Genomic DNA, 13,309 nt, shown 5'->3' on the forward strand with positions numbered 1-13,309 from the left:
AAAGAGTTTCTCTGTGTAGCCGTGGCCTGGAACTCACTCTGTAGACCAGGTGGACCTTGAACCTAGAGATCTGTCTGCCTCTGCTTCTTGAATACTGGGATTAAAGGCATGTGCCACCACCACCCAGCAGGAATCGCCTTCTAAATTTTACCCTGTGAGGTTCCAGGAATCCAGTACGTTGTGGTGATACTGGTCCCCAGCAAACCATGCCTTCTGTCACCATAACACAGGGAAATGTGAACTGATCATTTTTTCTACCACATCCCTCTGAGCTGTCATTGCATTAAGTATTTTGCTTATGCTGGCTTTTTTTTTTCTTAAAAGATTTACTTTATTTTTATTGTGTGTATGTGTGTGAGTATGCACATGAGAGCTCAGGGGCCCACAAAGGCCAAGAAGCATCAGACCTTCTGGAACATGAGTCAAGTGGTTGTGAGCCTCAAAATCTGGGTACTGGAAATTGAAGTCAGGTCTTCTGCAAGACTAGTACATGCTTTTAGTTAATAAGCCATCTCCCCACTCCTGAAGGAGGCTTCTATGCACTGTTCTCTGTATGACGCTTAACCCAACCCACTGAGTCAAAGAAACTCCTACCTCGGAACTCCAGTCCCCGAAGCTGAAAGGTGACGAGACCATTTCCGATTTCAATCAGATGGACGAAGGCGTTGAGGTCATCGGAGGCCAAAATGAAGCAGTCACCGGAACTGTAGTTGCCCCAGCGGCCAAGCACCAGGTCTCCACAGAGCGACTCCTGCAGGGTCCGAGTCAGGTGCTCGTAGAAGATGGAGTTAAGGTTGTTGTCGTCACTCCCTGAAGGCAGGCGGGATGAGAAGTGTACCATCATATGCTCATCGTATGCTCAGACCATGAAATGGTGCTCTGCCCTTTGAGTGAGGTCAGAGTCTTTACAGATATAGAAGTGCCGGTTTTCTACCTGTTTGGGTGGATTATACTGAGACCTCCTATGCCTTCCCTCTAAACCCTGCTGTAACCTTTTAGACAGATACATTCCTGTGTAAATGCAAATGAATTATGAAGTCCTGTGTTGTGCTCAACCACTCTGACCTTGGGGGCTGGCAGTGCCTGCTGTGTAAGATTGATGACCCAAGTTTGTCCTCCAGGACACATGTTTAAAAAAAAAAAAAAAACAACTGTAGTAACAAGCACTTTTAATCCCAGTACCAGGAATACAGAGGAGGGTGATTTCAGGGGCCAGATACACTACTCATTGAGCTAGTCCCAGTCCACTGAAAGACCCTGACTCAAAAAACAAAGTCAGAAGACTTCTGAGGAATAACATCTGCCTCCACATACATAATACATCATACATACATACATACATACATACATACACACAATCACACACATGTGCACATACAAGCACACACATGCACCAGGCACATGTACCTACATATATATACACACATACATACATACACACACAATCTCACACACACATGCACCATACATACATATAACACATACACATATGTGCATACACACACAGGTAGATACAAGCACACATACACACATACACACATGCATGCACCAGGCGCACATGCATACACACACACATGTACCCACAAACACATACACATTTTAGAACTTTAGGCCTATAACTTACTTCTCTACTTATCATGTCCTATCTCAAATGCTCCCCAGCTTCCTTATATACAGAAGAACACTGGAGCTGTCTCACTGTGCAGTTATGAGTAAAACCATTGAAAACCAAAACCAACTTTACATTCCTCTTCAGTAAAACCTGGATCTGGGTCCGCCATTCCCACAGTGGCTGTCCATTTGTGTCTCCCCAGCAGGAACTGAGGGAGTTGGCTTCTACATCCCAACCAGGGTTAGATTCTGTTAATGGCTGCTCTTTGGTTAACATTCAGGACTCGGTTGGATGGGTGGCAAGAGACAGGGAAATGGAAGGGTGCTGGAAGGAGATGGAACCAGGAGGCCCTACTTCCTGGTGAAGGCCGGGGCTGTGTGCAAAGGGGTAAACTGAGGTATGTGCTGCATTTCCATGGTTTCCTTCCAAGCTCTGACTGCAGCTCTCGCCCTCTGGCTGCCTCAAGGTGAGGGTGACACGCCTTTCAAGGGAAGACTGGGAATTCCTCTTCGTATGTGATTAGGTAGGTCAAAGAAGAACTGGGAAGGCCAAAGAGAAAATCCAGAACCTTGGCTGCAGGAGCAGGAAACCCCTGAAAAGCCAGGCAGGCACGGAGTCTCCCTGAACAGAGACCTAGGAGTAAAACTCAAGGCTTCTTGTGTGTAATTTACCAGAGAGGAGACAGGTTCTATGAGGTCATCCACAAAAGCTGCAGCCTCACTCCTCACCCATGGTTAACAGAGCTCAAGCCTGGCCTCAGTATGGAGAAGATGTCCTTGAGCATTATATGGGGAGGAGGACCAGGCTGTTGCTAAGAGACCTGTGCGGGCAGCTATCAGATACTGAGCCCCTGACCCAGCGCTGGAGCTCATTGGAAGCTAAAGTGATAAGCTGAGACATCAATAAGCTGTTTATGATTGACAGAGGGAATTGCTGATAAGATGTCTCCATGTACCAGCCTGCTGGCCTGCTCCACATTCACTGTCTGTGATGAATCAGCAGGCACGGAAGACGCTGATTAGAGGCTTCCTCAGTCCCCTGTACTTTTAAAGAGAGCCCCGAATGAGAATTAGCCCTTCTTACTGTGTACACTGTTCTATACTCAAACACAAGAAGTAAACACAGAAATTTGGCTCAGGACATATTCTTAGTACACACTGCCCATGCATCTGTATAATTAGGGAAAACATTTTGGTTAGCTGGATGCAGGATGCGTTTCTGAGGCTGTCCATGTGCCTAATGTAAGAATCCTGATGGGTCACTGAATCTCATGGCTGCATGACAGAGACTGTCCCACTTCCTCTCCTTCCCCTACACACTGACAGAGTCTCATAAATAATAAGCCTGGCTCTCCAGTGCTTCCAGACTTTAAATTCTGATTTTATGCTAAGTGTGTTTATGCAGACCCAGTATAGGTGGCCCTGATAAAGATGGTTTCACTTCTGAATGTGGGATTTACACAGGGGAGAACGGGATGCATTTGGTAGTTGGGGCTGCTGTCCTGCCATCTGATGCTTGGGTGATAGTGGGTGGTGACCAGCTGCAGCTTCATGTCAGCCCTGTGATCATGGATCCCAGGAGGGAGCAAGTAACATTCCAGGATGGACTGTGCTACAAAACGGGGTTGGGAGGTAAGTCAGAGGCACTGCATTCATCTTCAGTTTATGGCACTGTCAGGTTACATGGCACTAACAGAGCATCTTCATGGATAACCGGCATGAACCCAGGACACTGTTCTTTCCATAGATAAGGATGAGGCCTACACAGATGTCTACCTTAAATAAAATTATACTTTAAATTGACATTCTGGTAAGAGGAAGAAAGAGACAAAATGGCTAAAAATGAGATCAACTATAGAAAGAAAAAAGTCAAAGGATTTTCTATCAGGTGACCCCACTGCTTCATGTTGACCAGAGTTTCTGATGTGTTCTTTTTTTTTTTTTTTTTTTTAAGTCTTAAAAAGACATTTATTTGCGGGTTTACATAAGAAAACAAAGAAACCAATTTAATATACCTTCTGTTTTTTTTTTTTTTAAATCCAATCCAACCCAATATAATACAGAGTCCTACAATGGTTTGTTAATATAAAGGCCAATACAGGGCCATGCTTTTGTTTGTTTTTCAAGACCGGGCCCCACTATGTCACCTAGGCTGGTCTGGAGTTCCTGTCCTTCATGCACCTGTTTCCTGAATGCTGGGGTTTCTGGGTGTGTGTAACCATTCCCAGCTCAAAGGACATTTTTTTTAGAGACCAGCTCTAAGGTTTAAAGTCTGCTTGAGGTCTGCTCTACACAAACAATTTAATATGTGCTCATGGGGTAACTGGAAACAGTCACTAATCAGTTCAGCATATATCTAAAGCAATCCATGAGGGAACTGAGGGGTCTACTTGCCCAGTTATGCCCTGTAGTTAGTTTATTTACCGAACCTCTGTCATGGTCACACAGATCATACTTAATACCTTCTTTGGTCTCTATCTGACTAACAAAAGAGACACAAAGTTTAAAGAGATTATGAAAAGTGCCTACCTGGGTCTCTTTCCATTTGCACAGCCAGCCTTGTGTTGGAATTATCCACGCGCCGTGTACTAGAAGGGTAAAAGGCCATGGTTAGATCCCTGCTCTTAGGGAGCTGGCATACAAATGTGAGATGGGTGTGCAGGCTGCTTACAGGGGAGGAGGGCCACCCCGGCTCCCAACGCTGCAGAGAGAGAGAGAGAGAGAGGAGTGGGCCACATCCACCCAGCACTGGGGACTGGGGAGAAAGGCTTTTCTCTGACTTAGGTGCAATGTCTTTGTCTTTTAAGACATTTTGAGCATAAAGTTAAAGCAAGTGTTTGGACTTCCAGAGACATGCTGCTTACTTTCAGAATTAAAAAAAAAAAAAAAAAAAAAAGAAAAAGATTATCAACTTTGTGTGTATGTGAGAGTGTGTGAGTGTATGTGTGTCTATGTGTGTCTATGTGTGTGTGAGTGTGTGTGTATGTGTGTGTGTGACTGTGTGTGTGTATGTGTATACATGTGCATCCCATGACATTCACGTGCACATCAGAGGACAGCTTGCAGGACCCAGTGCTTCCCTCCCACCACGAGGGTACAGGGGATCAAAATTCGGCCATCCAGCTTGATGGCAGGGCACCCACTGAGCATGCCACCGGCCCCAGTTTCAGAATTTGAGAACAGTGTTCACACAAAGTACCTTTGTTTCTATTTGTTTCTAGAAAATAGCTGTGGGCGGTCACCATCTCCACCACAAGGGTCTACCAGTTGGGGGCATACTTACCGGATTTTTCTTTGGCTGAGCCATGAAAACAACTCTTACAAACTTAGGAAAGGGTAGACTGTCTGCAGCCCTGGCAACAAGGAGTCACCGGAACAGGGCTCATCTTAACAGTGCATCTTGATCCATGGCTTTTAAAAGGCATAGGTGGTGATCAGTGGAGAAAGGCTTCATTCACTCTGTGACCAATCAGACAGTCTCTCCAAGGCACAGCACAGTGGGTCTCAGCCTTCCGAATGCTGCAGCCCTTAATACTGTTCCTCATGTTATAGCAACTCTTGACCATAGAATTATTTTGTTGCTACTTCCTGTCTTTTTGCTACTGTTATAAGTTGTAAGTATCCACAACCCACAGCTTGAGAGCCACTGGAATAGATGCTCAACCCACTGGTATTCCCGAGACAACCTGTCTTTTGTGCCACACGCCCCATGACCCATGAAGGTCAGAGTGTGCTCTGCTTGGATTAGCTGTCTTTATATTTCAGACACAGAGTACTAGTCTCACTAGCTTTTAAATGATAGAGGTTGTTAGTAAGAAACTGAGGGTGCTTAGCTGTGCTAAATGTGGCCAGTTCACATCTTTAAGGTCACTCTAAGAAAGTTGTTTTTTTTTTTTTTTTTTTTTTTTTGTCAAGACACAGCAGCATGAATACGAGATTTAGGCCCAGGGTTCTGCTTCTGAAGGATTTCCTACTATGATACCACCCAGGAAGAGAGGGAGCTGCATGTGCATGTATGTATACATGCATGTGTGTGTGTGTGTGTGGCATGTGTGTGATGTATGCATGTACAGGTGCAGAAGATATTCTAGGTTGTTGGTCCTTGGACACCTCTCACCTTTTGTTTGAGACAGGGCCTCTCCTTGGCCTGCAACTTTACCACATTGGCCAGGCTAGCTTGCCCCATCAGCTTTCCAGAATCTGCCTGTCTCTGCTCCCATCTTGTAGTTGGGACTCCTATGCTCAAACTGTTGGTATTTTTATTTGGGTTCTGGCGATTTGAATTCACATCCTTATGCCTCTAGGGCAAGTGCTTTACTGAGCCATCTTCTAAACCTGTCCAGTTGCTGCTGATGCTGCACACTTGACTTCGATTTAAATGTAATCCTTGACATACTCAGTATTATTTAGCCAACAATGAGCATTTGTCAGGAATGTCACCAGAATGCTGAGCTCTTGGATGCACCTGCCTCCTGGGGACTGGAACTAATAACGAGAATACCAGGGTGGGATTATGTTTTTAATCAATGAAATGGCTTGTCTTCAAGAAAAAAATCAACAGCATCATTTGCTTCCTTGTCTGCCTCAGACATTTGCCAACCATCTAGGTAGGATCCGGTGTGAACATGGTGGAAGACTCCACAGAAGGACTACAGAGAAGAGCTTTTTGGCTGCCACTCAGAAGGCCATGAATCCCAGCATGCTGCCCCACCCTGCTTCAGGTTCCCCCCACCCACCCAAACAGTCTCACAGCATCTCTCAAAACAGCAGAGCCCAAGGCAACAGAAAAATCAAGCAAACAACAGAATCCTTCATAATGAAGGTTGAAATCCCATGTCTGCATGCTTGGTCCCTAAACGGAATTTTAATTTCACCTTAAGACCTAGGACAAATGGAATTTCCAGCTGCAAAATAAACAATTTTTAAAGTGGGACTGAGCCAAAAGAAAGTCAATTATCTAGTTCCTTGGGGAGTTTAGACACTTTCTAAAGCTCTGTCCACTTGCAATGTAATCTTTCCAAAAGGGTGGCAGCCACGTTGGAATGCTCAGTCCTCATGAGCAATAGCCCAGTCAGGCTGCCTGGTACACCCAGGCCTAGGATACTCTCCGTCCAGTGCACTGGGCAATCTGAACTCTCCTCCAGTAAGGTCTGCTTGTAAACTTGGTGCCTGTAACTCAGAGGTGCTAATTATCTCTGTAATTGGATTTCTGCCTTATCTGTCCCATTGCCTGACATCCCCACGGATCTCCTGCTTCCATTTTGCCCTTGCCCATCTCAGGGATGCAACCGATCAGGTTTTGCACCTGTGGGTGAGATTTTCCCAAAAGTTGCCTGACAAAGTCACTGTGTCCTATGAGTCTAGGACAAAAGGACTTTCATAGGCCTCTAATAGATCTCTCCAGAGAGGCTGACCTGCGCAGAGGTGTGGGGCAGTGGTCTATTCAGGCAACCTGGTCCCCATCAAATAACAGGTCTGGAACTCTGGAGACCTGGTGGGTGGTAATGTCTGCCTGCATGGGACAGAAGGTGTATGGCCACACCTCCTGGGTCCCTGGCTCCTGTTTCAGTCACAACCCCCCACAATCTCCCGCAGGAGAAGTGTGTGCTCTCACGTAGACAATGCCCCAAGCTCCCAGCATTCTAGCTGGACCCTACCCCCAGTCATCTGACCATAGCCAGGTATGCCCTGCCCCACAGATAGGTAGCCCAGCCCCACAATATAAGGGGCGGTTTGCCCTCCCATCCCCCTTCTCTTCTTCCCCTCTTCCTCTCTTCCTCCCTTCCCTTCTTGCCCTCTTCCCTTCTTCTCTTCTCTTCTTCTCACTTTCTCCTCTCCTTTCCTTATTCTCTCTCTCTCTCTCTCTCTCTCTCTCTCTCTCTCTCTCTCTCTCTCTCTCTCTAGCCATGGTAAGCCTCTACTTCCCTGTCTTCTCTCTCTTCCTCCTACAATAAAACATCTTATGACCATGCATTGCCTCCTTTTAACTAGATGTGCTGCGATGACCATGGATAAGAATAAGGTTCACAGTAATGTTCTTGCTGGCTCTACTTTATATTCCCTTTGCCAGTGTGCACTGGCTGCTCATGGGAGACACTTCTCTGTACTCAGACTTTCAAATGCCCCTGGCTGGTGTAAGATGGCCAGCATTTATCCCCATGGGTGGGAATGGATGGTCCTTATGTTCCCCGGCAGGACCACAATGTTGTTGATCTCAAAGTCCACATCTGGCTTTCAAACATTCTCCTATCTTTCACCTTCTTCCTTTGTCTCACAGCGCATTTTTAAAAAACTTCCTTCTGCCTGCTGGATTTTGTATCTTTGCTCACTAAACTTTTATGGAGTACAAAGAGGAGAGCTATCTCATCTGTCTTATCCCTGGTTTTCCGTTTTTTGTGAAAAAAGCAAATAAACACCTCTGATTAGGGGACCTCTGATCCACAGAGATGCATGACTGTGGTCTGAAAGAGCAAGCTGGGCAGTGATTCCCAGTTTCCACTGCTGATGTGAGCAGGGGACAGAAGGGGCCCTAATGTTCCTGTACAGGGGCTTCCGGGTAAGTTTTGGGTTTTAATTTTATTTTATTGTACTTTTATTGATTCAATTTTCAGTAAGATTTCTATGATCTTTAAATGTTCCATAAGCCCACATGCACACAGAGAGCAAATAGTTGTGATACGTATTGTCTTAAAAGACAATATTCTGTAACTCAGTTACACAGAAAAAGAGTTAGACTTTTTCTTTAAAGTTTCAACAATATTAGAAGGAAATTAGCTTCAAACGTGATGTTTCAGATACTAAAATGGGCTGTGTCAACTTCCAGCTCCAAGAACAGAAGGTCAAAGGTCAACACAAAGCTGGCACATTCCTTCCTCCCTCATCCCTCGTCCTCCTGGCTTTCCCCTTGAGTGGTTCCTTGACGATGGTGGGGTGGGGGTGGGGAGCACAATCCTCGGGTGTTCTTGAAAACTGCAGCACAGAAGCCTGCTTTAAAGTGTGCAGAGCTGCTCCTCAAAAGGGGGGTGCCCTAACAATTTTAATTTTTCTACCCAAATAATTTTACTTAAAATTTTTTTATTATATTTATTAGGTTTTGTGTATGTGGAGGAGAACTCACAGGAGTCAGCTCTCTCACCCTGCCATCCTCATCCTTGGGATCAAACTCAGATCATCAGGCTTGGTGGCAAGCGTCTTCACCCACCGAGCCATCTCCCTGGGCCTCCAAAGAATCCTCCTTAAAATCTGCAAACAATTTTCTTTTCCCCAAACCCCAGAGCAAAGTTTTCTCACCAAGGCTTCCCTGGCTGCAGCAGACTATGCCCTGAAGATACAGAAATCCAAAACAAGAAGCAGTGACTTTCAAACACAGTCTGCGGCGACACTCACCACTCAAGGGTAACTGCTGTGCCATCTGTGCTGTCGGACAATATCTCCCAAATCTCACATTTTGATGATTCTACTACTGGTTATTTCTCATTTCAAAACCACGAAGGAAGGCTAGAGAGATACTCAGAGGGTAGGAATACGGCTCCTGCAGAAGACCCAGGTTCAATTCCCAGCACCCATGTTAGGTGGCTCAAAGTGCCTGTAACTCCACATTCTAGGGGATCCTTCTCCTGGCCTCAGCAGAAGGTGAGGCCCCACGCTGGTGCTCACATGCACATGCCCACATGCAGATGCACAACACATACACATGGTTTAGAACATGTGAACCAAATCACTAAACATCATGAAGGAGGATCCGTAAGATGTCTTGAGAGACGGGGAAGAGGGCGTTAACAGAACGTCTCCAAAGTGACAAGACAAACAGGATATGTTTTCTTCTATACAAATGGCAAGTTTTAAAGGGATCATTGTACACAAAGGAGCAGCCATGGCACTCTGTGGAATGGCTTAGAATACAAAGCCTCAAGCCCAAGTCACCCTGATACCAACTTGTCCTTCTCACAGCCCACTCTGCTTCTAGCAGAAAGAATGACACGCCTCAGCAGTGTGACCTGCAGCGTCTTTTGAGTCTTGGTGGCGCTTGTCTCCCCTGGTGGAGACTCTGATTAGTATTGCTAAAAGTTCTAGGCCTTGGGGAGTCCTAACTGACCAGGTACCTGGGACATGTCCAGTAAGCCTCTTGCCCTGTGTATATTTACAACATGCAACAAGAGGGTTTTAGACAGTGTAGCTTTAAAAACTGTGTATCTCAGGCTGGAGTGTAGCTCAGTTGGTAAGATGATAGCCTTGAAACCCTAGGGACCTGAGTTCAATCCCCAGAAGGTACATTTCAAAAACCCAGGCCTGGTGATGCACACTTGTAATCCCAGCACCAGAGAGGCAAAGACAAGAGCATCTCTGGGGTTTGCTAGCCAGCCAGGGTAGCCCTGCTTGCTGAGTTCCAGGCCAATGAGAGTCCCTGTTTCAAAGAACCAAGATGGATGTCTCCTGAAGAACAAACCCTGAGATCGTCCTTGAACCTCCGCACACATATACATGCCACACACCTATAATCTTCCTCCCTCCCTCCCCACTTCTGCCTACTTTATTCTAGGACTTCCTTTGCTTGGCATAGAGCGGCCTCAAATCCAAGGTTGCAACACTGGAAAAGCTGTGGCCTCCTCTCTCTGGCTGCCTTGCCTCAGAACAGACTTTCCCTGCAGCTGTCCCAGCCTTGAACCTCTCTCAGCCATCCATCACCTGGAGTCCCTCCGGAGGCCCAGTAACCTGACGCCCTTGAAGAGTCAGCACCTCCAGACAGCTGGAGAGCAGGTGGGCATGCTTGGCTCTGCACGCCGTCCCACACATGGCCTGCTTCGCGACTCTGCACTTCTCAGGCACTTTTGCCACTCAGCAAAACAGAACCGATCCCAAGAAAACCACACACTGTAGCATGAAGGATAGTAAGCAGCCACACAAGAAACCAGATGAGCAGCCTCTCCTCAAAGGCCCCCTTCTTCTGAAATATATCCACACAGTTGCTCATCGCCTAGCTTCGAGTGTCATGCCTGCTCCCGAGGGCTTGTGTGAGAGCTTTCTCACGGGTCAGCAGAATAGCAGGGAAGCTCACCACTTTGCTCAATCAGACTTATACCTGGGATTCCAGGCATAAAGAATCCAGAGCCTGAAGAGAGATGTACAAACATTTTGCCAGACCAGAGAAACAGTTTCCCATGAGTGAAATTTGGTGAGCCACTGGGTCGAATTTGGATTATTTATGAGACCATGGGTGGTACATCAAGCAGGCATGGGTGACCCAAAGGCAGCTACATCACCAAAACTCTCACCCTGGTGAGTGATGACTCAGGATTGCCGTGCCCCTGGATGCAGTGTGCAGGCAGCTCCATTGAAGAGTTTCTCCCAGCGATTGATTACCTATTCTTTCCAGCACCTTTGTAGGGGTCTCCTGAGGCTTGTGTGTTTTGTGACTGCTCAGACCCAGGAGCCTGTCATAGACATTTCAGTCAGTCCACAACAGCCAGTTCTTGTCTTGTAGTAGTAGAGGGCTGTCTCAGTGTCAAGATTGCACCCCACACTGCCAAAGCAGGGGGAAATGGGGGAGACCCTGCGCTAGCTAGCTTTGTTCAGTATTGGGACAAGATACTGTACAAAAGCAAATTACAGAAGGAAGGGTCTGTTTCAACTCACAGTTAGAAGGGGCAGTCTGCCATGGCAGAGAGGCACGGTGGCAGAAGCATGAGGCAGCTGGTCACGTGGCATCCGCAGTGAGGAAGAGAGAGACAAACGCTGGTGCTTACCTCGATTTCACCTATCTGTGCAGTCTGCAGCCCATCGGACACTCACATTTACAGTGGGTATCCCCACTTCTATTAACTCTACAAGCTCCATCACAGACATGCCCAGAGGGATGATTCCACAGTGATTCTGAATCCCATAGTGTTGACTATAAAGTATAACTGTCACGTGTCCCATTCTACCAACTGCTCTGTATCCCCCAGTTCTGACACACCCTCTCTCTGACTGGGACCTCTGTACTCCAACTTTCCATCCTTTTTCATATCTGACATACCCTCTCTCTGACTGGGACCTCTGTACTCCAACTTCCCATCCTTTTTCATATCTGACATACCCTCTCTCTGACTGGGACCTCTGTACTCCAACTTCCCATCCTTTTTCATATCTGACACACCCTCTCTCTGACTGAGACCTCTGGATTCCAACTTCCCATCCTTTTTCATATTGTCCTGGACCTGCTGCCCACTGTCTCACTATCTACCTCTTCCCTGTTGTGGCCTGATGCCAGTGTGGCCAGTGTGATTAATACGACCAGTGTGATCAATGTGACCAGTGTGACCAGCATGATCAATGTGACCAGTGTAGGCAGTGTGACCAGTGTGATCAGTGTGAACAGTGTAGGCAGTGTGACCAGTGTGATCAGTGTGAACAGTGTAGGCAGTGTGACCAGTGTGATCAATGTGACCAGTGTGGCCAATGTGACAAGTGTGATCAATGTGACCAGTGTGGCCAATGTGACAAGTGTGATCAGTGTGATCAGAATATGCAGACACTGTAGATTTCTCCCAAATGTCATCACATTAAGCTGAAGTTTGTTGAGTTTAAAGTTCTCTTTGGCCCTCATTTGTTGTCAGACTTTGTCCCGTTCTATCTGGTATCTCTCAGGGCTCTCTTAGGTCTCCCCTTATGCTCCTGAGGAAGCCTAGTCTTTAAATATGTCTCTTTTGCTGGGTAGCATTTGTATCCTGTCTCAGGCAGTTCACACTGTTGTCGCAAAGCCTCCTTGGCCCAGCTACTCACAAAGATCAGGGATTTATTGTTCATGGCACTGGAGTCTGCAGGTCTGAGGAAGAAAATGGGGCTGGTCAGAGTAGTTGTCAAGGCTGAAAAGACTGTTAGACATGGGAAGGGGATCAGTAAACTTGGAAAGCTGAGGATTTTGGTCCCCAACCTTTACTGTCATTCTGGTTCTGCTTCCGCTGCAGCTGTTATTATCAGTGCCAGACCTAGGGCTGGCCCAGCAGAGTCCAGCAGAGCTGTCACAGCAATGGGACACCTCATCACATGACCTGCACCTCAGCAACAATGACATCCAGGCAGGAACGGTGTTATTATTTGTCCGAGAGTCTCGTGAGCAGTCTCACAGAAACTACGGAGCAATGTGCCTTTAGGCTGGAGCGTGCAAGTCCCTCCCTGAATCCCCTTAAGGCATCACAGATGCACTGAAGTAGCAGCCCCAAAGCTCCTGCCTCGTACTTAAGAAAAGGAACCAGGTGCAGTGGCATGAGCATGGGATTCTAATTCTTGGGAGTCTGAGGCAGGAGGATCATGTTAGAACACTGTGATGGTTTGTATGTGCTTGACCCAGGGAGTGGCACTGTTTGGAGGTGTGGCCCGGTTGGAGGTAGGTGTGTCACTGTGGGTGTGGGCTTTAAGACCCTCATCCTAGCTGCCTGAAAGCCAGTTTTCTGCCTTCAGATGAAGATGTAGAACTCTCAGCTCCTGTACCATGCCTGCCTGGATGCTGCCATGCTCCTTTCCTTGATGATAATGGACTGAATCTCTGAACCTGTAAGCCAGCCCCCAATGAAATGTTGTCCTTATAAGAGGTGCCTTGGTCATGGTGTCTGTTCACAGCAGTAAAACCCTGACTAAGACAGACACTATCTCAAAAACTTGAACATTGAAAAATGGAAAAAAGAAAGGAAGGGAAGGAAGGGAAGGAAGGGAAGGAGAG

General features: G+C 46.8%; 1 protein-coding gene across 3 annotated transcripts in view; it reads right to left on the minus strand.

The window, feature by feature from the left end:
- Positions 1–13,309, minus strand: part of Pcnx2 (pecanex 2) — a 156,081-nt gene that overhangs the window by 29,399 nt on the left and 113,373 nt on the right. For all 3 annotated transcript variants that reach the window (XM_031341830.1, XM_031341829.1, XM_031341831.1), the window contains exons 24-25: positions 4,141–4,199; positions 595–810 (exon numbers count right to left, since the gene is read on the minus strand). In XM_031341830.1, coding sequence (XP_031197690.1) covers positions 595–810; positions 4,141–4,199 — 275 coding nt within the window. The remainder of the gene's footprint in view (positions 1–594; positions 811–4,140; positions 4,200–13,309) is intronic.

The sequence above is a fragment of the Mastomys coucha genome, unplaced genomic scaffold (assembly GCF_008632895.1).
Source record: "Mastomys coucha isolate ucsf_1 unplaced genomic scaffold, UCSF_Mcou_1 pScaffold22, whole genome shotgun sequence".
Classification (NCBI taxonomy): Eukaryota; Metazoa; Chordata; class Mammalia; order Rodentia; family Muridae; genus Mastomys; species Mastomys coucha.